The 23,937-nt window shown below is 45.4% G+C and overlaps 1 protein-coding gene across 1 annotated transcript in view; it reads left to right on the top strand.

The window, feature by feature from the left end:
* LOC129832414 (protein jagged-1b-like) overlaps positions 1-23,937 on the top strand; it is a 57,884-nt gene that overhangs the window by 24,141 nt on the left and 9,806 nt on the right. The window contains exons 3-6 of the mRNA XM_055896462.1: positions 18,503-18,560; positions 21,928-22,182; positions 23,130-23,190; positions 23,305-23,435. Of these exons, the coding sequence (XP_055752437.1) occupies positions 18,503-18,560; positions 21,928-22,182; positions 23,130-23,190; positions 23,305-23,435 (505 nt within the window). The remainder of the gene's footprint in view (positions 1-18,502; positions 18,561-21,927; positions 22,183-23,129; positions 23,191-23,304; positions 23,436-23,937) is intronic.

Genomic DNA, 23,937 nt, shown 5'->3' with positions numbered 1-23,937 from the left:
GTGGGTAGTATATGGGGCTTTGGTGACAAAACGGATGGCACTGTGATAGACTGCATCCAATTTGTTGAGTACAGTGTTGGAGGCTATTTTGTAAATGACATCGCCGAAATTGAGGATGGTAGGATGGTCAGTTTTCCGAGGGTATGTTTGGCAGCATGAGTGAAGGTGTCACGACTTCTGACGAAGTCGGTTCCTCTCCTTGTTCGGGCGGTGTTCGGTGGTCGACGACACTGGTCTTCTAGCCATCGCCGATCCATTTTTCATTTGTTTTGTCTTGTTTTCACACACACCTGGTTTCAATTCCCTAATTCCATGTTGTATATTTTCCCTCTGTTTTCCCCATGTCCTTGTCGGGAATTATTTATTTGTAAGTACTCGTGCTATGTGTTACTGGTGCGCTACGGGTTTTGTACCCATGTGTTTGTTGTTTTGTATGCCGTTAGTTTTATATATTAACCTGCTCCGGCTATTCACCAAGTTCACCAAGCTCTCCTGCGTTTGACTTCCCTGCCAACAGTTATGCACCCCTTACAGAAGGATGCTTTGTTGCGAAATAGGAAGCCAATTCTAGATTTAATTTTGGATTGGAAATGCTTAATGTGAGTCTGGAAGGAGAGTTTACAGTCTTACCAGTTGGCTGTAAACTCGTAGTTTATTTGTAGTTGTAGTTGTCCACATATTCTAAGTCAGAACAGGGCAGGTGTGGGCAGTGATCGGTTAAAGAGCATGCATTTAATTTTACTTGCATTTAAGAGCAGTTGGAGGCCACGGAAGGAGAGTTGTATGGCATTGAAGCTCGTCTGGAGGTTAGTTAAGTATACAGAATGGTGTCGTCTGCGTAGAGGTGGATCAGAGAATCACCAGCAGCAAGAGCGACATCATTGATGTATACAGAGAAGTGAGTCGGCCCGAGAATTGAACACTGTGGCACCCCCATAGAGACTGCCAGAGGTCCAGACAACAGGCCCTCCGATTTGACACACTGAACTCTATCAGAGAAGTAGTTGGTGAACCAGGCGAGGCAGTCATTTGAGAAACCAAGGCTTTTGAGTCTGCCGATAAGAATGTGGTGATTAACAGAGTCGAAAGCCTTGGCCAGGTCAATGAATACGGCTGCACAGTATTGTCTCATCAATGGCGGTTATGATATCGTTTAAGACCTTGAGCGTGGCTGAGGTGCACCCATGACCAGCTCTGAAACCAGATTGCATAGCGGAGAAGGTATAGTGGGATTTGAAATGGTCGGTAATCTGTTTGTTAACTTGGCTTTCGAAGACCTTAGAACTGCAGGGTAGGATAGATATAGATCTGTAGCAGTTTGGGTCTAGAGTGTCTCCCCCTTTGAAGAGGGGGATGACCACGGCAGCTTTCCAATCTTTAGGAATCTCAGACGATACGAAAGAGAGGTTGAACAGGCTAGTTATAGAGATTGCAACAATTTCGGCAGATAATTTTAGAAAGAGAGGGTCCAGATTGTCTAGCCCGGCTGATTTGTAGGGGTCCAGATTTTGCAGCTCTTTCAGAACATCAGCTATCTGGATTTGGGTGAAGGAGAAATGGGGGAGGCTTGGGCGAGTTGCTGTGGGGGCTGCAGGGCTGTTGACCGGGGTAGGGGTAGCCAGATGGAAAGCATGGCCAGCCGTAGAACAATGCTTATTGAAAATCTCAGTTATAGTGGATTTATCTGTGGTGACAGTGTTTCCTAGCCTCAGTGCAGTGGGCAGCTGGGAGGAGGTGCTCTTATTCTCCATGGACTTTACAGTGTCCCAGAACTTTTTTGAGTTTGTGCTACAGGATGCAAATTTCTGTTTGAAAAAGCTAGCCTTAGCTTTCTTAACTGCCTGTGTATATCGGTTCCTAACTTCCCTGAAAAGTTGCGTATCTCGGTACGTAATGAGGAAGGGACAAGATAGAGGGAGAATGAACAGGTAGAGTAAGAGAGCAATAGATGTGCTTGTAATAGAGGGAGAGGGATGTCCCTTTCCACACACCCGGCATAGATTTTTTTCCTCTGTTATTGTAAGGCTTGATCAAGTATTATGATGTTGATAGCACTAATATGGTTCTTCCCTGAGCCCTCTTCCTCTAGTTGTAAATGAGAACTTGTTCTCTACTGACCTACCTGGTTAAATAAAGGGTGAACTATATATATTTTTTAAAACATACATAATCTGTGTCTCAATTGTCTCAAGGCTTAAAAATCCTTTTTGAACCGGTCTCCTCCCCTTCATATACACTGATTTGAAGTGACATCAATAAGGGGTCATAGCTTTCAGCTGGATTCACCTGGTCAGTCTATGTCACGGAAAGAGCAGGTGTTCTTAATGTTTTGTACACTCAGTGTTGGTTCTCTCTCTTATAGAAATGGTCGAAGTAGAACTCATTCTAATTCTATGCTCTAAATTATTTAGAAAGCAGCCAGTGTTCCGGAGTGTTCCTGTATCAGTCATTATAAATTCCTATCAAAGCTGTGCCAGAATCAATTCCCCAGGATGTACTCTCATTGGCGAATCCATATTCTTACTACTATTTAACATAACCCCTTCTATTCATGTACCTGTTGTAAATTCACACTAGCGGGCGGGTAGGTCTGTCTTGGAAAGGTAAAACTGTCTGTGTCTCAAATGGCACCCTATTTTCCATATGTAGTGCACTACTTTTGACCAGGGCCCATAGGGTATAGTGCACTATATAAGGAATAGGGTGCCATTTGGAATGGACACACTGTTGCTGTGATTCCATTCGGGTGTTGCTGGTGTGGTGCAAGCCATCATATCCAGCTTCAAGCACCGCTGTCATGACAACACTGTTACTGAGGCGACGTGTGTGTGTGTGTGTGTGTGTGTGTGTATGTGTATGTGTGTCTATAATTACAGTTGGGCTATTGATACTTCAGGAGAGTGGTGCCATCTGTATGAGAGAGGGGTTTTGATGGTAATGGGCCTGGTAGCAGAATGATTGGTGTGCTGCTCATGTAGAATGTAGAAAATGCGGTGATGGAGAGAGGTAGAGGGAGCGAGAGAGAGAGAGAGAATACTGTTATAGTCGATAGTTTTGACTATCATATTTCTCATGTGCACTTTTGTATGTTTGTGTGTGTGTGTGTGTGTGTGTGTGTGTGTGTGTGTGTGTGTGTGTGTGTGTGTGTGTGTGTGTGTGTGTGTGTGTGTGTGTGTGTGTGTGTGTGTGTGTGTGTGTGTGTGTGTGTGTGTGTGCGTATGCGTATGCGTGTGCGTATGCGTGTGTGTGCGTGTGCGTGTGTGTGTGCGTGTGTGTGTGCGTGTGTGTGGAAGGGAAATTCCTCTCTCAGGGCTGGGAGTCCTTCCTGTCGTAGAGCTGTGTTTGTACAGCCTGGCTCAGCCGGGATATCCTTCCCTGCCCATGTCTGAAAGAGAGGTGGGGAGTGACTGGAGGGGGGTGTCATGGTGTCCATCATAAATGGAGTGAGAGGAATTAAAGAGACAACAGAGAGAGAGAGAAAGGAAGAGAGAATGAACATCAGGGAGAAATGGAGAGAGAGGGGCACACCTGGCTCCATGAGCTTTGAGGAAAAGGAATGTGGAGGGGTAGGATTGTGGGCACTAATGGGGATCTGTCTGGGCATAGTTAACTTAGGCCTTCGTTTATTTATGGTAGACTGGATGGGAAGGGAGGGAGAAACAATCAGACAGTTTCCAGCGATTTATGTCTGTTTAATTTCCTTGTTGTTATTGCATCTTGTTTTGGGAACTCCCTCTCGTTCTCTCTCCATGCTAACACAGCCTGTTAAGAAGAGTGGTCAACGAGGGCATAGCATGAGAGCCATGGAACTGTGGAGCTGTGGTATGTCCAAATGGAAAAAGGCCCCATCCTCCCTCCAGTCCACAGCAACATCAACCCCAGACTTGTTGTGGATGGAGAGGTTACGAGGGGTAAAATTTGTAAAATGTTTCCAGAACAGTGGTTTTAAGAGAAGATGAAATACATGACAGTTTTGCAAGAGATGATAGACATTCCATGGATGTTTTCTGGGGGAAATAGTGGGGTTATGAAAGCCTAGTCCTCTTGAACGAATCATCTTACATTTTAAAGTGTTTCAATGTTTTTTTTACAGCCTCTCAACTCACTGCCGTGACACACTTTGAGCCTTCTCCTCAGCTTTAGACGACACACACGCGCACACACACGCACACACATGCTCACACACACGCCCACACACAGTGAACAATGAAATGGCACACATAAACGCACTGTGGTAGTCCATGCACACACACCAGACAACACTGCACTCCCACACACACTCCCACAACGACATTGCACCCTGACAAACACACACACACACCATGCTCTCAGACATAAACAACACACACGTCACTCCCCGGCTCTGTCATCCCTTCTGCTATTATTGTCCCAAATAGCTCAAATATCACAATGTTGTTGTTTTGGTGACTAAAGGTAGAAATATCCCTGCATTATTGTCATTGTCGCTGATATCATCAGTGACCCTGTGTCTCATTACTGTTGTTTACACACGTAGGCACGGACACGCACACGCACACACTGTGTACTCAGTCAGGCCTGTTTTTTTCCCCTTAGCGACCTTAGCAACGTATCTGTGTATTTCTAACCTGACTTGTAAGAGAGCGAATGGAACCAGACTGCTGTGGATGAACTGCAAGGTTGAGTGACAAGGAGAAGAAGAAGGGCGGGGGGGGGGGGGGGGGGGGTATGCCTTATGATTAACGAGACGCGGTGTGATCATAACAACATACAGGAACTCAAGTCCTTCTGTTCACCTGACTTAGAATCCCTCACAATCAAATGCCGACCGCATTATCTACCAAGAGAATTCTCTTCGATCATAATCACAGCCGCATATATTCCCCCCCAAGCAGACACATCGATGGCCCTGAACGAACTTCATTTGACTCTCTGGAAACCACATATCCTGAGGCTGCATTCATTGTAGCTGGGGATTTTAACAAGGCTAATCTGAAAACAAGACTCCCTAAATTCTATCAGCATATCGATTGTGCAAACAGGGCTGGTAAAACCCTGGATCATTGTTATTCTAACTTCCAGCCTATAGACAGAACCTAAAACAGGAAGCTCCCGTGCTCAGGTCTGTTCAACGCTGGTCCGACCAATCTGATTCCACACTTCAAGATTGCTTCGATCACGTGGATTGGGATATGTTCCGCATTGCGTCAAACAACAACATTGACGAATACGCTGATTCGGTGAGCGAGTTTATTAGCAAGTGCATCGGCGATGTCGTACCCACAGCAACTATTAAAACATTCCAGAACCAGAAACCGTGGATTGATGGCAGCATTCGCACAGAACTGAAAACGTGAACCACTGCTTTTAATCAGGGCAAGGTGACCGGAAACATGACCGAATACAAACAGTGTAGCTATTCCCTCCGCAAGGCAATCAAACAAGCTAAGCATCAGTATAGAGACAAAGTAGAGTCGCAATTCAACGGCTCAGACACAAGAGGTATGTGGCAGGGTCTACAGTCAATCACGGATTACAAAAAGAAAACCAGCCCCGTCGCGGACCAGGATGTCTTGCTCCCAGACAGACTAAACAACTTCTTTGCCCGCTTTGAGGACAATACAGTGCCACTGACACGGCCCGCTACCAAAACCTGCGTACTCTCCTTCACTGCAGCCGACATGAGTAAAACATTTAAACGTGTTCACCTTCGCAAGGCTGCAGGCCCAGACGGCATCCCCAGCCGCGTCCTCAGAGCATGCGCAGACCAGCTGGCTGGTGTGTTTACGGACATATTCAACCAATCCTTATCCCAGTCTGCTGTCCCCACATGCTTCAAGAGGGCCACTATTGTTCCTGTTCCCAAGAAAGCTAAGGTAACTGAACTAAATGACTACCGCCCCGTAGCACTCACTTCCGTCATCATGAAGTGCTTTGAGAGACTAGTCAAGGACCATATCACCTCCACCCTACCTGACACCCTAGACCCACTCCAATTTGCTTACCGCCCCAATAGGTCCACAGACGACGCAATCGCAACCACACTGCACACTGCCCTAACCCATCTGGACCCTGGGTCTCGACCCCGCCCTGTGCAACTGGGTACTGGACTTCCTGACGGGCCGCCCCCAGGTGGTGAGGGTAGGTAACAACATCTCCACTTCGCTGATCCTCAACACTGGGGCCCCACAAGGGTGCGTTCTGAGCCCTCTCCTGTACTCCCTGTTCACCCACGACTGCGTGGCCATGCACGCCTCCAGCTCAATCATCAAGTTTGCAGACGACACTACAGTGGTAGGCTTGATTACCAACAACGACGAGACGGCCTACAGGGAGGAGGTGAGGGCCCTCGGAGTATGATGTCAGGAAAATGACCTCACACTCAACGTCAACAAAACAAAGGAGATGATCGTGGACTTCAGGAAACAGCAGAGGGAGCACCCCCCCCCCCCCTATCCACATCGACGGGACCGTAGTGGAGAGGGTAGTAAGTCTTAAGTTCCTCGGCGTACACATCACGGACAAACTAAATTGGTCCACCCACACAAACAGCGTGGTGAAGAAGGCGCAGTAGCGCCTCTTCAACCTCAGGAGGCTGAAGAAATTCGGCTTGTCACCAAAAGCACTCACAAACTTTTACAGATGCACAATCGAGAGCATCCTGTCGGGCTGTATCACTGCCTGGTACGGCAACTGCTCCGCCCACAACCGTAAGGCTCTCCAGAGGGTAGTGAGGTCTGCACAACGCATCACCGGGGGCAAACTACCTGCCCTCCAGGACACCTACACCACCCGATGTCACAGTAAGGCCATAAAGTTCATCAAGGACAACAACCACCCGAGCCACTGCCTGTTCACCTCGCTATCATCCAGAAGGCGAGGTCAGTACAGGTGCATCAAAGCAGGGACCAAGAGACTGAAAAACACCTTCTATCTCAAGGCCATCAGACTGTTAAACAGCCACCACTAACATTGAGTGGCTGCTGCCAACATACTGACTCAACTCCAGCCACTTTAACAATGGAAAAATGTATGGAAAAATGTATCACTAGCCACTTTAAACAATGCCACTTCATATAATGTTTACATACCCTACATTACTCATCTCATATGTATATACTGTACTCTATACCATCTACTGCATCTTGCCATCTTGATGTAATACATGTATCACTAGCCACTTTAACTTCTCTGCGCTACGGATCCCTTTAGCGGGATAATTTTCCTAAACAACCGCTGAATTGCAGGGCGGAAAATATTACAAAAAATATTTATAATCATGCAATCACAAGTGAAATATACCAAAACAAGCTTAGCTTGTTGTTAATCCACCTATCGTGTCAGATTTTGAAAATATGCTTTGCAGCGAAAGCAATTCAAGCTTTTGTGAGTGTATCAATCAATGCTACAACAGATAGCCACAAATTAGCATGGTCACGAAAGTCAGAAAAGCAACAAAATTAATCGCTTACCTTTGATAATCTTTGGATGTTGGCACTCACGAGACTCCCAGTTACACAATAAATGTTCTTTTTGTTCGATAAATATTACTTTTATAACAAAAAAACGCCATTTGGGTTGCGCGTTATGTTCAGAAACCAAAGCCTCGTTCCGTTCGACGAAAATTCCAAAAAGTATCCGTAATGTTCGTAGAAACATGTCAAATGTTTTATATAATCAATCCTCAGGTTGTTTTTAACATACATAATCGATAATATTTCAACCGGACGGTAACCTATTCAATAAAAGAGAGAAAGAAATGTCGAGCTACCCCTCTTGCGCGCAGTAACTAATCAGAGGACACCTGACTAGTTTTGAAAAGTCTCGCTCATTTTTCAAAATAAAAGCCTGAAACTATGTCTAACGCCTGGTCACAGCCTGAGGAAGCCATTGGAAAAGGAATATGGTTGATACCCCTTTAACCTGTCTGGCTCCGGCGTTCCGCTAGCGGAACTCCTCCCACATTCCACCGAAAAGGCAGAGCGCGAAATTCAAAAGATATTTTTTAGAAATATTTAAATTTCACACATTAACAAGTCCAATACAGCAAATGAAAGATACACATCTTGTGAATCTAGTCAACATGTCCGATTTTTAAAATGTTTTACAGCGAAAACACCACATATATTTATGTTAGCTCACCACCAAATACAAAAAAGGACAGACATTTTTCACAGCACAGGTAGCATGCACAAAGCCAACCTAACTAACCAAGAACCAACCAAACTAACCAAGAAACAACTTCATCAGATGACAGTCTTATAACATGTTATACAATAAATCTATGTTTTGTTCGAAAAATGTGCATATTTGAGGTATAAATCAGTTTTACATTGCAGCTACCATCACAGCTACCGTCAGAAATAGAACCGAAGCAGCCAGAGTACTTACAGACACCAACGTCAAATACCTAAATACTCATCATAAAACATTTCTGAAAAATCGATGGTGTACAGCAAATTAAAGACAAGCATCTTGTGAATCCAGCCAATATTTCCGATTTTTTAAGTGTTTTACAGCGAAAACACAATATAGCATTATATTAGCTTACTACAATAGCCTACCACACTACCGCATTCATTCATCAAGGCACGTTAGCGATAGCAATAGGCACGTTAGCGATATGGAATAAACCAGCAAAAGATATTAATTTTCACTAACCTTCATAAACCTTGATCAGATGACAGTCCTATAACATCAGGTTATACATACACTTATGTTTTGTTCGAAAATGTGCATATTTAGAGCTGAAATCAGTGGTTATACATTGTGCTAACATAGCATCTTTTTCCCAGAATGTGCGGATATTTTTATGACACTCCAACTATTCTGACCAAATAACTATTCATAAACGTTACTAGAAAATACATGTTGTATAGGAAATGATAGATACACTAGTTCTTAATGCAATCGCCGTGTTAGAATTCTAAAAATAACTTCATTACGACATCCAGCTTATGTATAGCGAGAGAGTACCCAAAATCTGGGCGCAAACGACTAGTACAACATGTTCGACAGATATATGAAATAGCATCATAAAATGGGTCCTACTTTTGATGATCTTTCATCAGAATGTTGTACAAGGGGTCCTTTGTCGGGAACAATCTTTGTTTGGATTTAGAATGTCCTCTTCTCCAGTCAATTAGCACGGAAAGCTAGCAAAGTAGCGCGAAGCTCTCCTTCCTGAACAAAGGCACACAACGCAACACGCCTAACGTCCCGAATAAATTTCAATAATCTAATAAAACTATATTGAAAAAACATACTTTACGATGATATTGTCACATGTATCAAATAAAATCAAAGCCGGAGATATTAGTCGTCCATAACGACAGCTTATCAGAAGGCAAAACCAGGTCCCTTCACGCGCTCTCCAGAAAACAGGAAACTGGTGACACGTCATGCCGAGAGCTTTAATTCGACCCCAGATCAAGTTATTCACTCCATTTCTTCTCTCACTGCCTGTCGACATCTAGTGGAAGACGTATGAAGTGCATCTATACTAATAAATATTAAGGACATTAATAGGCAGGCCCTAGAACAGAGCATCGATTTCAGATTTTCCACTTCCTGTCAGGAAGTTTGCTGCAAAAGGAGTTCTGTTTTACTCACAGATATAATTCAAACGGTTTTAGAAACTAGAGAGTGTTTTCTATCCAATAGTAATAATAATATGCATATTGTACGAGCAAGAATTGAGTACGAGGCCGTTTAAATTGGGCACGATTTTCCCCCAAAGTGAAAACAGCGCCCTCTGTCCTCAACAGGCTAAATGGAAGAAAGACGGGCCAGGAAACACAGATAATTAAAAAAAAACACTTCCGGGTTGGATTTCCTCAGGTTTTCGCCTGCAGAATCAGTTTTGTTATACTCACAGACAATATTTTGACAGTTTTGGAAACTTTGGAGTGTTTTCTATCCTAATCTGTAAATGATATGCATATTCTACGATCTGGGCCTGAGAAATAGTCTATTTACGTTGGGAACGTTATTTTTTTTTTTATTCTGGCCCCTAGTGTCAAGAACTTAAAAGTTCATTTGTGTAATTTCTTTCCTTCTTAATGCGTTTGAGCCAATTAGTTGTGTTGTAACAAGGTAGGGGGTATACAGAAGATAGCCCTATTTGGTAAAAGACCAAGTCCATATTATGGCAAATAAGCTCAAATAAGCAAAGAGAAACGACAGTTCATCATTACTTTAAGACATGAAGCTCAGTCATACGGAAAATTTCAGGACTTTGAAAGTTTCTTCAAGTGCAGTCACAAAAACAATCAAGCGCTATGATGAAACTGGCTCGCATGAGGACCGCCACAGGAAAGGAAGACCCAGAGTTACCTCTGCTGCAGAGGATAAGTTCATTAGAGTTACCAGCCTCAGATATTGCAGCCCAAATAATTTCTTCACAGAGTTCAAGTAACAGACACATCTCAACATCAACTGTTCAGAGGAGACTGCGTGAATCAGGCCTTCATGGTCGAATTGCTGCAAGAAACCACTACTAAAGGACACCGATAAGAAGACGAGACTTGCTTGGGCCAAGAAACACGAGCAATGGACATTAGACCAGTGGAAATTTGTCCTTTGGTCTGGTGTCCAAATTGGATATTTTTGGTTCCAACCGCCGTGTCTTTGTGAGACGCTGTGTGGGTGAACAGATGATCTCTGCATGTGTATTTCCCACTGTAAAGCATGGAGGAGGAGGTGTTATGTGTGGGGGTGCTTTGCTGGTGACACTGCCTGTGATTTCTTTAGAATTCAAGTCACACTTAACCAGCATGGCTACTACAGCATTCTGCAGCGATACGCCATCCCATCTGGTTTGGTCTTAGTGGGACTATCGTTTGTTTTTCAACAGGACAATAACCCAACACACCTCCAGGCTGTGTAAGGGCTATTTGACCAAGAAGGAGAGTGATGGAGTGCTGCATCAGATGACCTGGCATCCACAATCCCCTGACCTCAACCAAATTGAGATGGTTTGGGATGAGTTGGACCGCAGAGTGAAAGAAAAGCAGCCAACAAGTGCTCAGCGTATGTGGGACCTCCTTCAAGACTCAGAATCAGGTTGAGAGAATGCCAAGAGTGTGCAAAGCTGTCATCAATGCAAAGGGTGGCAGTTTGAAGAATCTCAAATTTAAAATATATTTTGATTTGTTTAACACTTTTTTGGTTACTATATGATTCCATATGTGTTATTTCATGGTTTTGATGTCTTCACTATTATTCTACAATGTAGAAAATATTAAAAATAAAGAAAAACTATTGGATGAGTAGGTGTTCTAAAACTTTTGACCTGTAGTTTATATTTCACAATATTGGACATCAAAGTAGAGCACAGTAGAGCTCCGTAGAGTAGAGTACAGTTCAGTACAGTAGAGTACAGTACAGTAGAGTTCAGTACAGTAGAGTTCAGTACAGTAGAGTACAGTACAGTAGAGTTCAGTACAGTAGAGTTCAGTACAGTAGAGTTCAGTACAGTAGAGTACAGTACAGTAAAGTACAGTACAGTAGAGTACAGTACAGTAGAGTTCAGTACAGTAGAGTACAGTACAGTAGAGTACAGTACAGTAGAGTTCAGTACAGTAGAGTACAGTACAGTAGAGTACAGTACAGTACAGTAGAGTTCAGTACAGTAGAGTTCAGTACAGTAAAGTACAGTACAGTAGAGTTCAGTACAGTAGAGTACAGTACAGTAAAGTACAGTACAGTAGAGTACAGTACAGTAGAGTTCAGTACAGTAGAGTTCAGTACAGTACAGTGGAGTTCAGTACAGTACAGTACAGTACGGTAGAGTAGAGTAGGGTACGGTAGAGTACAGTAGAGTAGAGTATAGTTCAGTAGAGTTCAGTACAGTAGAGTTCAGTACAGTAGAGCTCCGTAGAGTAGAGTACAGTAGAGTTCAGTACAGTAGAGTACAGTACAGTAGAGTTCAGTACAGTACAGTGGAATTCAGTACAGTACAGTACGGTAGAGTACAGTAGAGTAGAGTTCAGTACAGTAGAGTTCAGTAGAGTAGAGTTCAGTACAGTACAGTGGAATTCAGTACAGTACAGTACGGTAGAGTACAGTAGAGTAGAGTTCAGTACAGTAGAGTTCAGTAGAGGGAGAGAATTTAGAAAGTATCTTAAAGATATTTGTGTTTTGGTAAGGCTTACAGAAAGCAGAAAAATGTCTCCAAAACAAAATATAAGTGTTGATATTAGTTGGAAGGGGTCTTCAACATTATTGTGTTTTTATGTATTTCTAATTCCTTTTAATACTTTTTATGTTAGATGTTGTCTTAGACCCCTTTTCCATCTGTTTGCCCAGAAATCAAAGCCTTTGCTTAGCGCAAATTTTTCGGATGGGAAAATTATTGAAAAATCTATACCTTCATTTTTCAAAAATATAGACTCTTAGTTTAAATTTGACACCGAATTTGACATGCTCCTATGAACTTCACATGTTGGTGTTCATTGATCCTTTTCCATGAAAATGACCAGTAGCAGTAAAATAGCAATTAATTTAATAGCAGGGCTAAAATATTGCACAACAAAGAAATGACAGTGTACAGATGTCATGATGAGTAACCATGGTTACTCTGGTCCCCTGGGTGTGATCCCAGCCTTAGTAATAGGTCTGGTCACAGGTACACCCTTCCTGAGTGTGTGTGTCACCTGGCTGTGTGTGTGTGTGTGACCTGGGCTCTGCGTGCATGTGTGTGTGTTTGTGTGTCACATGGGCCTCCCTTAGGTCGTAGCCTGCTGCTGGCATGGGAGCAGGTACAGGGTGGGGGAGAATGGGGGAGGGTTGGGGGAAGGGTGGAGCAGCGGTTGGAGAACAGAGGGAGAGAAAGAGATAAGGAGAGAAATTGGATGGGAAAGGTTAGCTAGTAGCCAGGGAGCAGGCCAACACTGAGGTAATGGTGTGTGTAAGCGTGTGTGTAAGCGTGTGTGTAAGCGTGTGTGTGTGTGTGTGTGTGTGTGTGTGTGTGTGTGTTGGACACTGCATCATTTCCTACCCAGAAGTTTTCTGACAGGATGTCCAAACCAATGATGACTTTTGCCCATAATCACCCCACCCTAGTCCCCTCTCACATAGAAAGAGAATAGGTAGAACGGTCACTGTTCTTCAATCCTAATTTGTCACTAGTCTATAAGATTTTTTTTAATGTTCTAAGAGATGATATGATAAACATCAATGAATGTAAGTGGTCCATCACCCCGAGCCACAAACACCCTGCTTGCACTCTGGGGGGTTTCAAGGGCTCTCATTAGCACTGACTGTGTCTGTGTCTGTGTCTGTGTGTGTGTGTGTGTGTGTGTGTGTGTGTGTGTGTGTGTGTGTGTGTGTGTGTGTGTGTGTGTGTGTGTGTGTGTGTGTATGTGTGTGTGTGTGTGAATGGGGGTGGATTGTAAACACCACAGGTAAAATAGTGGACTGAAGAAAACTCCAATAGACAGAGGGATGTCTCACTCTTTTCTAATCCGGTGTGTGTGCGCGCGCGCGTGTCTCGGCACTGCTCTCCACATCCACACCTCCCCCCCTCGCCTCCCCACCTCTTCTTTACCGCTCCTCTATGCTGTCATCCATTGTTCTAGCACTTTCTTCTCCGCACCTTCTTTATCTAACATCTCCCCGACCTACAACTCCTCATTTTCCATGCTCTTTTCCTCTACCATGCTAGAGTTCCATCCTCCCGTTCTCTTCCTCCTGTATCTGTTTTCTGTCTTGTTTCCTGTTCTCCTGAATGTCTGGTCGGTCTAAGACCCACCGACCTATTTATTCAATGCCCATGTTCTCTGTCCTCCCTCACCTCGGATCACACACGCATGGGCGAACGCACGCACGCACAGACACGCACGCACAGACACGCTCGCACGCCCTCAGTGTCTACACTCCAGTGCACCTTCCCCTCCCTTCATCCTTCCCTCCACACTCCTGAATGTTTTTTTCCCGACCTCTAATTAACTACCCTCTACACATTTTTATACCCGCTCCCTTTCCCCTCCATCCTGCCATCATTCTTCTACATGTAATTTACTCTCCGCTCACGCACTGTCTTTTAACTTATATTCCGCCCTCTTTTCTTCCATCTAAACTCACCTTTTGTCATCCACCTCTCCATCTCGCCCTCCCTCCCTCCCTCGCTCCACTCATCCCCTCGGCGGTGGGCCCTTAGAGCAGAGGCGTGACTGCACATCCATCCAGCCCTTTAGGAGGACACCCGGCCCACAATGCACGGCGGGGTGATTTGCATGGCAGCCACTGGTGTTTTGGAGAGAGGGAGAGAGGACGGATGGAGAAAGGGGGGACATGGGTCTGAATTATTCATTGCTGATCTGCACCAAAGACAGAATGAGCGAAATAATTTAAGTATCTTTGTAAATCCTAAATCGTAAGATATCTGCTGTTTGTCCCTGTCTTCTGTACAGGCCCTTTTGTAGCCAGATGTAGTAGTCTATACAGTACCCTCTCTGTCTCTCTGTGTGTCTCTATGTCTGTGTGTCTCTCTCTGTGTTGCTGCTCTTTTAAGGTGCTGAATTCCGAATGGTTCACCCCACTCTGTCGTATCATGCAAGCATACTGTACCTGGGCCGGTGTCCACCAACGTCTCAGAGTAGGAGTGCTGATCGAGGATCTGTTTATGTAATCTTATTCATTAAGATCTAAAAGGCAAAACTGATCCTAGATCTGCACTCCTACTCTCAGACGTTTCGTGGATATGGGACCAGTCCTATTAAATCTATGATCTGGGAAAGAGGAAAAAACGCTAGCCTCCTCCCGGCCCTTAAGGGCCTGGCAGAGTTGGAAGAGTGTTCCGTAGATGTGGGTAGCACGGCTTCCTTGAGGTAGCCTAGCTTGGCATATCACATCATTGCTGCTTTGCAGGGCTGGGACAATTACCGTATAACCGTGTAAACAATGGTTATGGATGAAGACCGTCATGACAATAAAATAACCGTCATAACCGTATTAAAAAAAAAATATATATATATACACATACATACACACACTGAGTGTACAAAAATTTGCAACACCTTCCGAATACTGAGTTGCACCTAGTTTTGCCCTCAGAACAGCCTCAATTCATCGGGGCGTGGACTACAAGGTGTCGAAAGCGTTCCACAGGGATCCTGGCCCATGTTGACTCCAATGCTTCCCACAGTTGTGCCAAGACGGCTGGATGTCCTTTGGCTGGTGAACTATTCTTAACACGTGGGAAACTGTTGAGCGTGGAAACCCCAGCCGCGTTGCAGTTCTTGACCCACTCAAACCGGTGAGCGTGGCAACTACTACCATACCCCATTCATTCACCCTCTGAATGGCACACATACACAATCCACGTCTCAATTTTCTCAAGGCCTAAAAATATTTATTGAACTCGTCTCCTCCCCTTCTACTCTGATTGAAGTTGATTTAACAATATGGATGCTACCATGATTACGGATAATCCTGAATGAATCGTGAATAATGACGAGGGAGAAAGTTACAGAAAAGTTTGTGGTCGTACAAGAAGGGCCGCACACTGTTAAAGCTCCCAATTCACCGCGATGGGTACATCTCACTGAGAAAGTTACAGACGCACAAATATCATATCCCCCCCAAAAATGCTAACCTCTCCTGTTACTGTAATGTTAGTATGGGTATGATATTTGTGTGTCTGTAACTTTCTCACTCATCATTATTCACTATTCATTCAGGATTATCCGTAGTGATGGTAACATCCACGTTACTGTAGAAGTGTTAATAAACATATTATATTCTTATTTACAATAAAACGGACTCCGAAAGGACACAATACATTATTTACTATTCATTTCCATTGGGCACAAAATAATCTTAAACACAACCAAAACAAACAGCAAATGCATCCAACTACTGTGTTAAGTCACACGCTTGATGTAGTCATTGCATGCTAGGAATATGGGACCAAATACTTCACTTTTTACTACATTAATACACATACATTGCCTCCGGAATGTATTCAAACCCCTTGACTCTTTCCACATTTTGTTACATTACAGCCTTATTCTAAAACTGAATAAATAGTTTTTTTTCCCTCTCTTCAATCTACACACAATACCCACAATGACAAAGCAAAAACTGTTTTTTAGAAATTTTTCCATATTTATTACAGTTTAAAGCTGTAATATCACAATTACATAAGTATTCAGACCCTTTACTCAGTACTTTGTTGAAGCACCTTTTGCAGCGATTATTTTCAGTCTCCAGAGATGTTCGATCGGGTTCAAGTCTGGGCTCTGGCTGGGCAACTCAAGGATATTCAGAGTCTTGTCCCGAAGCCACTCTTGGTTTGTCTTGGCTGTGTATTTAGGGGCGTTGTCCTGTTGGAAGGTGAACCTTCGCCCCAGTCTGAGGTCCTGATCGCTCTGGAGCAGGTTTTCATCAAGGATCTCTCTGTACTTTGCTCCGTTCATCTTTCCCTCGATCCTGTCTAGTTTCCAAGTCCCTGCCGCTGAAAAACATCCCTACAGCATGATGCTGCCACCACCATGCATCACCGGTACCAGGTTTCCTCCAGACATGACGCTTGGCATTCAGGCCAGAGAATCTTGTTTCTCATAGCCTGAATGTCCTTTAGGTGACTTTTGGCAAACTCCAAGCGAGCTGTTGTGTACCTTTTACTGAGGAGTGGCTTCCGTCTCGCCACTCTACCATAAAGGCCTGATTGGTGGAGTGCTGCAGAGATGGTTTTCCTTCTAGAACGTTCTCCCATCTCCACAGAGGAGCTCTGTCAGAGTGACCATTGGGTTCTTAGTCACCTCCCTGACCAAGGCTCTTCTCCCCCGATTGCTCAGTTTAGCCAGGCGGCCAGCTCTAGGAAGAGTCTTGGTGGTTCCAATCTTCTTTCATTTAAGAATGATGGAGGCCACTGTGTTCTTGGCGACCCTCAATGCTGCAGACATTTTTTGGTACCCTTCCCCAGATCTGTGCCTCGACACAATCCTGCCTCAGAGCTCTACGGACAATTCTTTCGACCTCATGGCTTGGTTTTTGCTCTGACATGCACTGTCAACTGTGGGACCTTATATAGACAGGTGTGTGCCTTTCCAAATCATGTCCAATCAATTGAATTTACCACAGGAGGACTCCAATGAAGTTGGAGAAACATTTCAAGGAAACCTGTTTTCGCTTTGTGTGTAGATCGATGGGGGAAATGTTTAGGCTGTAACGCAACAAAATGTCAAAAACGTCAAGGGATATGAATACATTCCGAATGAACTGTATAAGTGAACTTGTCCCAAAAGCTTTTGGTGCCCTAAAATGGGTGGACTATGTACAAAAAGTGCTGCAATTTCTAAACAGTTCACCCGATATGGATGAAAATATCCTCAAATTAAAGTAGTCTGCACTTTAACCTCATAGTCACTGTTGGATTTAAAATACAAACTTTTTGAGTATAGAGTCAAAAGATGAAAAAATGCTCCACTGTCCCAATAATTATTGAGCACATGGGATACATCTACAGTACCAGTCAAATGTTTGGACACATCTACTCTTTCCAGGCTTTTTCTTAATTTTTACTATTTTCTACATTGTAGAATAATAGTGAAGACCTCAAAACTATGAAGTAACACATGTGGAATCATGTAATAACCAAACAAAGTGTTATATTTTGGGATGTGAGCACTCAGTTTGTTTTTCGTGAGGTTGAGTCTGTTTCAGCGGTAACATGGATGTGCAATGTGTTAACAATGTGAGGAAACTTTGCTGCTCCTTGCTGAAATGTAGAATGTTCATTCAAAGGATGTTAACCGATGTGGCGCATGTTGAGTCGAATCAACAAATCACAGCACATATTGATGGGTACACTTCCTGCTTTTACTTCCTGCTTTGCTCCTATGGCCAAAGCTGGTGGATAAATGAAGACTCTGTTTACCATAAAAAAGATAATGGTCAGTACCGGTGTCCATAAGGTTCTGGCTCTCCAGTGCAATAGCAGCATTGTGTGGTCTACTTTGTTCATTGACTGTAATATAGCCAGAAAAAAATGCTCTGTCCATCTCTGCAATCGGTACACTCGCAATGGTAGCCAGTCCACCTATTATACCATCATTGACTAGAATGAAAACGCCTGTTCTATTCATTCTATTTATATGGCGGGCACATGCGGTCAGGAGCGGAGGAGAGGAGAAAACGTTTGTCAGGATTTATTTAATTGGATTATTATTTACATTTAAAAAAAAAAAATATGCTATTCGAACTGTTATTACGGTGACCACGGTCATTTGGCTGGCCAATTTACCATCATCCAAAATTCCGTGACCATCACAGCCCAACTGCTGTATGGATTTTATGGACGTTTCTGAAGTGAGTCAAAAGGGACCTTGTTCTTCACACTGTGAGGTTGCCAGGTTGTATTTGTTCATTTCATCAGAGCTGCTACATGTTCTTGGCTAGCTCTTTTGGGTGTTTCACGCCAGATTGCCACTTTGTGACAAATCAATTTGGATCAGAACTACATACGTAGATGAAACTGAATTGACTGAACCTTGTTCTCTCTCTTTGTCGTCCACAGAAATCCTTCTCCTTGGTGTTAGAGGCTCTGGACCATGACAACGACACATCAGAATCAGGTAAGGCTGGAAAGAGAATTTCCTGTGTGTATGTGTGTGTGTGTGTGTGTGTGTGTGTGTGTGTGTGTGTGTGTGTGTGTGTGTGTGTGTGTGTGTGTGTGTGTGTGTGTGTGTGTGTGTGTGTGTGTGTGTGTGAGAGCGAAGCAGAGAAAGAGACAGACAGACTAAATTTCCTTATTTCTTTGAGCACAGCCAGACTCTCATACTTTCCCACACAAGTTAAAAGCAAAATAAGCAGTGACACAGACAGGGAGGGAGGGAGAGGGACATGTGGCCCCTTCCTGTTTGTGACCCAGGGCTATGGTTCCCCCCTGTCCTCACTGGGTCCCCTTGCTGTCTCGAGACGGAGGCACAGCCAGTATGTGTGTCTGTTTTGAATGTGTATCAGTTTGCACTTGCAATGTAGGAAATGTGTTTGCCTTTGTGTTTGTGCGTACAGGGTGGATGTTGATAGTGTGTGTGTGTGTGTGTGTGTGTGCGTGCGCGCGTGCGTCTGCATGTGCTTCTAATTGTGCCTGTAGGTGTGCTGGTGTGTGTATGTGTCAGTGTTACAGTGTAAGGGTCTCCCAGTCAGACCTCTTAATTTCACACTCCGCTTCTTGTTTCTGCTCATAATCAGAGATAGGGAATGTGAGCAGCGTTCTCTAAAAACAGACAGATATAGACGACACACACACACACACACACAAATGAACACTTCAATACTCATCACATACACACTAAGACACACAAACACAAAGATGCGACTGTCCTTCCTCATTCCTCTCGTTCCCCAGCCTTTCCCGTTCATCCTCTCCCCCTGTCTCCTTGTTCCTCTGCCCCCTCCTGCCCAGTAAAAGGCTGCAGACAGACTCAGCCAAAAGATGAGTGGAGAGATAATGAGAGACTGGGAACCAAACCCCAGGCCTCTTCCTCCTTCTCCCTCTCTTTTTTCCTCTTCCCTCCATCTCTCTTTCCCTCTGCCCTCCACGGCTCTCGTCGTACGTCTTGTTTGCGCCATCCCTCGTTCTCCTGAGCTCCTGAAAAATTCTCTCTTTTTACCACATTGGGTTTAAAGCCTCTCTCCTGGCTCCCGGCTTAGCTCAGCTAAATAAATATAAAACAGACATCCTAGAGGAGTCGGGGCCAACTTACAGGCCCACAGCTCTAATCAGGATGGATTACAACACTGTAATGGAGCTGTCTAACACAGAGCCACAGAGTCCTTGGACAGAGACGGAGAACATAGTGACAACGCTGTAAAACATTAATGACCTTCATCGACTCTCCGGAATGTGAGCAATACGTTTTCGTTGGATCACACGAAAGGCAATACAATCAATAAAAAACAATACAACCTCCCCCACTTTTTTGAACAACCAATCGCACCCCACTTTCTCTCTGTTCCTCTCACTTTCTCTCTCTCTCTCTCTCTCTCTCTCTCTCTCTCTCTCTCTCTCTCTCTCTCTCTCTCTCTCTCTCTCTCTCTCTCTCTCTCTCTCTCTCTCTCTCTCTCTCTCTCTCTCTCTCTCTCTCTTTGTCTTTCTCACCCTACCCTCTTTTAATGTGTGTTTGGAGACAGGTTTAAAAGGTGCTTGTGTGTTGATCTATTGACTGACATCGGTCTATTCATTGATTTGTAGGCCCAGGTGATTTCACACACACACACACACACACACACACACACACACACACACACACACACACACACACACACACACACACACACACACACACACACACACACACACACACACACACACACACACACACACACACACACACACACACACACACACACACACCGTCAAGGGCAAACACTTCACATCCAATACAGAGCAGTGGGACACATTCACAGGGGATTAGAGATTAGATGCACGCTGACATGGTCCTTGTCCGTGTGGGCTCTCGCCCATTGAGACCTCTCTCTCTGTCTGTCCCTGTCTTAACTGTGCCCAACTCACCACAACGGAACAGTCATACTGTACACTCTCTCACACACTCCCTCTCTGACTCTGTCTCTCTGGTGGAGCACTTTTACTGTGGGCGTTGAAGTGAGCTGTTGGACTCATCAGAGGCGTCAAAGTAAGGGAAGGAACATGTGCTGCTGTAGCTGCAAGTTCAAGAGCTTTAACAAAACACACGCACACACACACACACACACACACACACACGGCCGCACGTGTGGAGAATGGGGGGGGGGGGGGGTGTAGCTGGGATAACAACACCCTTAGTGTCCGCTGTGTTCCCTCTCCCCTTCCAACCCCCCAGCCAATATGTGCCCCTGTTTTCATTCTTTTGTTTCAAACCCAGATGATCTCATCCCTCCATCAGGACTTTTGCTATGTGTGTTATTAGCTCTCCCTCCCTGTCTCTCTCTCTCTCCTCCCCTCTCTCTCTAATGCTCTCTCTCTCTATCCCACTCACTTACAGACCCCCCTTTCTCTCTGTCTCTATCTCTTGCTCCATCTCCCCGTCTCTTAAATACACATTCACACAGTACACTGTTTCGACACTCACATTCTCTGCCTCGCTCTCTCGTATACACACATTCTCTCTCTCTCTCGTACTCACGCACGCACACACAAACATCTCCCTCTCATACACACTCGCACACATGCACACACACACATTCTCTCTCCTTTTCTCACACGCGCACGCGCGCACACGCACGCGCACACACACACACACACACACACACACACACACACACACACACACACACACACACACACACACACACACACACACAGTGCTTTGTGTGGGTTAATACCCTGTCAGGGGGGATTATAACTGAGGTGGAGATGACAGCCTGTCTGGGAAATCCCCCTGGGGTCAGCAGCTCTCTCACCATGTCACCACCCAAACTCTGTGCCTCTCCTACCCATATGTGCCCTCTCTACCCTCTGCCACCTCTGCCCTCACCCTGTCCTCTCCTCTTTATCAGTAGCTCTCCCAACATGTCACCACCGTGCAGGGTGGAGCGAGACTCTGTCCCTTCTCGTTCTCTCTCTTTCAGGGCAGCCACACTGACCCTGTGCCCTTTAGCTGCTCTCTTTACCTAAACGCTGTCTCTTCTCTACTGTCTTTCTCTCAGGGCAAATCTAACTCTCTCTCTCTCTGTCTGTCTTTTCTCTACTGTCTTTCTCTCAGGGCAAATCTAACTCTCTCTCTCTCTCTCTCTCTCTCTCTCTCTCTCTCTCTCTCTGTCTGTCTGTCTCTCCTCTACTGTCTTTCTCTCAGGGCAAATCTAACTCTCTCTCTCTCTGTCTCTTCTCTACTGTCTTTCTCTCAGGGCAAATCTAACTCTCTCTCTTTATCCCTGTGTCTCCTCTCTCTCTATATATATCCCTCTCTCTCTCTCTCTCTCTGTCTCTCTCTCCTTCAGGTCAGGCTGGTCTGATCGAGCGTGTCCTCCTGTCCTCCATGTTGAATCCTGGCGAGCAGTGGCAGACGTACCGTCACCACGGGCGCGCACTCAGCCTGGAGTACCGTCTGCGGTACCGCTGTGACTCCAACTACTACGGCCCCTTCTGCAGCAAGCTCTGCCGGCCCCGGGACGACTTCTTCGGACACTTTGACTGTGACGTCAGTGGCATCAAGGTCTGCAAGGAGGGCTGGACCGGACCGGAGTGTCGAGAAGGTGAGAGAGGGCTACCTGGTGCTGGACACGGGTTGGTTTTGTGTCTGATATTCTGTTGGACTTCCAGGAGTGAAGAGGACCTTCAGCAGCTCTTAGAGGACAGTGGAAGTTGATAGAAAACGCTTCTTTATTGAGGAAACCAACGCTTTTCGGGCTTAGCTTGCATTAGGGACTTGGTGTTATAGACTACAGACATATTAGGGTCAGCACAAATGATTGGATGGAATCCAAGTGATGACTCCTCCTTGCTCGTGACTCGTGGCTCTTTGTATGTCAATTCCTATTCTTAGTATGTTATGCCAAGGTAATAACCATCAAGCCTGGAAAATCCCCTAAAACCTCAAAAGGCCTGACAGTTTTTTCAAAGTCACTTTATGATTCCGGCTTGTGAGTCATCATTAAAGGCGACCTCACACTCTGACCTCTGACCTGAAGCGGCAGTGTTGCTGAGGTGAGACTAAATCAAGGAAATGATGGCGGAAACCATGGAGGATACGAGCCTGGAGTAATGACATCCTGTGGCCCTCCCTCCCGCTACCGCCCTCCTCTGGCTCATCTCACTTCCTCCTCAGCAGGGCGCTGATTGGACTGGAGAGACACAGGAAGGGAGACATCATTTGTCGAGAGTCGTTAGAGACGTAGAGGGTGGAGAGCGCTGAACGTTACCATAAATGGAACGACCCCACCCGGCGTCGAGGATGCTGTGTGCTGTTGCGGTTCTGTGTGCTGTTGCGGTTCTGTGTGCTGTTGCGGTTCTGTGTGCTGTTGCGGTTCTGTGTGCTGTATTTCGATGACACCAGTGTTGTTTTGTACTCTTGGTCGGTACGTAGGGACTGTGTTGATTTGGCGTCTGTCGTGTCTATAGGTCCCCAGTGTCCGTGGACTGTCTCTGACCTGACAGGGGGTGATGTAATGTCGTGTGTGTGTGTGTGTGTGTTGTGTTACAGCGGTGTGCAGACAGGGGTGTCACCAGATCCATGGCTCCTGCGCTGTGCCTGGAGAATGCAAGTGAGTCTGCACCACCCTGCTGTCGAAAAATAATGTTTGTTCTCAAAGACTTCCATGTATCTTACCATGTAGCCCCCCCCACCCCCCCCCCCCCCCCACCCTCTGTGTTTGTAGGTGTCACTATGGCTATGAGGGTGCTCTGTGTGACCGGTGTATGACGTTCCCAGGCTGCGTCTATGGCAGCTGCGTTGAACCCTGGCAGTGTGTGTGTGACGTCAACTGGGGAGGCCTGCTGTGTGACAAAGGTCCGTTTTGTGTTTGTGTCCATGTAGTACTAACTTTGGAACAAAGAAGAGTAGACTATCGATCAGAAGAAAGTCATGCGATGAGAGTGCTTGTGCATCGGTCTGTTTTCGACTGTGTGCGAGTGAATGGGGGACATTACCGAAACATTGTACAAACATTTCCCCAATGTTCCCCTCCTGTGCCCCAGTGTGGGAACCTCCGGGAGCCACATGAGGGGCCAGCAGCTGAGCATTGTGAAGGGAAAGGCGATAGCCTTGGGTAAAGTGAATGTGAGCTGGGCTGGGTTGGGTCCTGCTTAGCTAGGTGGGGTACTGAGCCTCTTCCTGTCCCTCCATTCAGGTCGTCTGTGAAGAGGCTCAGTCACAAAGAGAGCTGAACACGGCAGAGAGAGGGATCTTTAGAAAGTAGGGCTTTATTCTGGCTGCCTTCTTCCGTGCACAGGGCCCACGCCCGGGCCCCAGGCAGGCAGCCACTCGCCAGTACCACACTGACGTGGATTCA

Source organism: Salvelinus fontinalis, chromosome 33, assembly GCF_029448725.1.
Source record: "Salvelinus fontinalis isolate EN_2023a chromosome 33, ASM2944872v1, whole genome shotgun sequence".
NCBI lineage: Eukaryota > Metazoa > Chordata > Actinopteri > Salmoniformes > Salmonidae > Salvelinus > Salvelinus fontinalis.
This window is presented reverse-complemented; position numbering and strand designations above follow the sequence as displayed.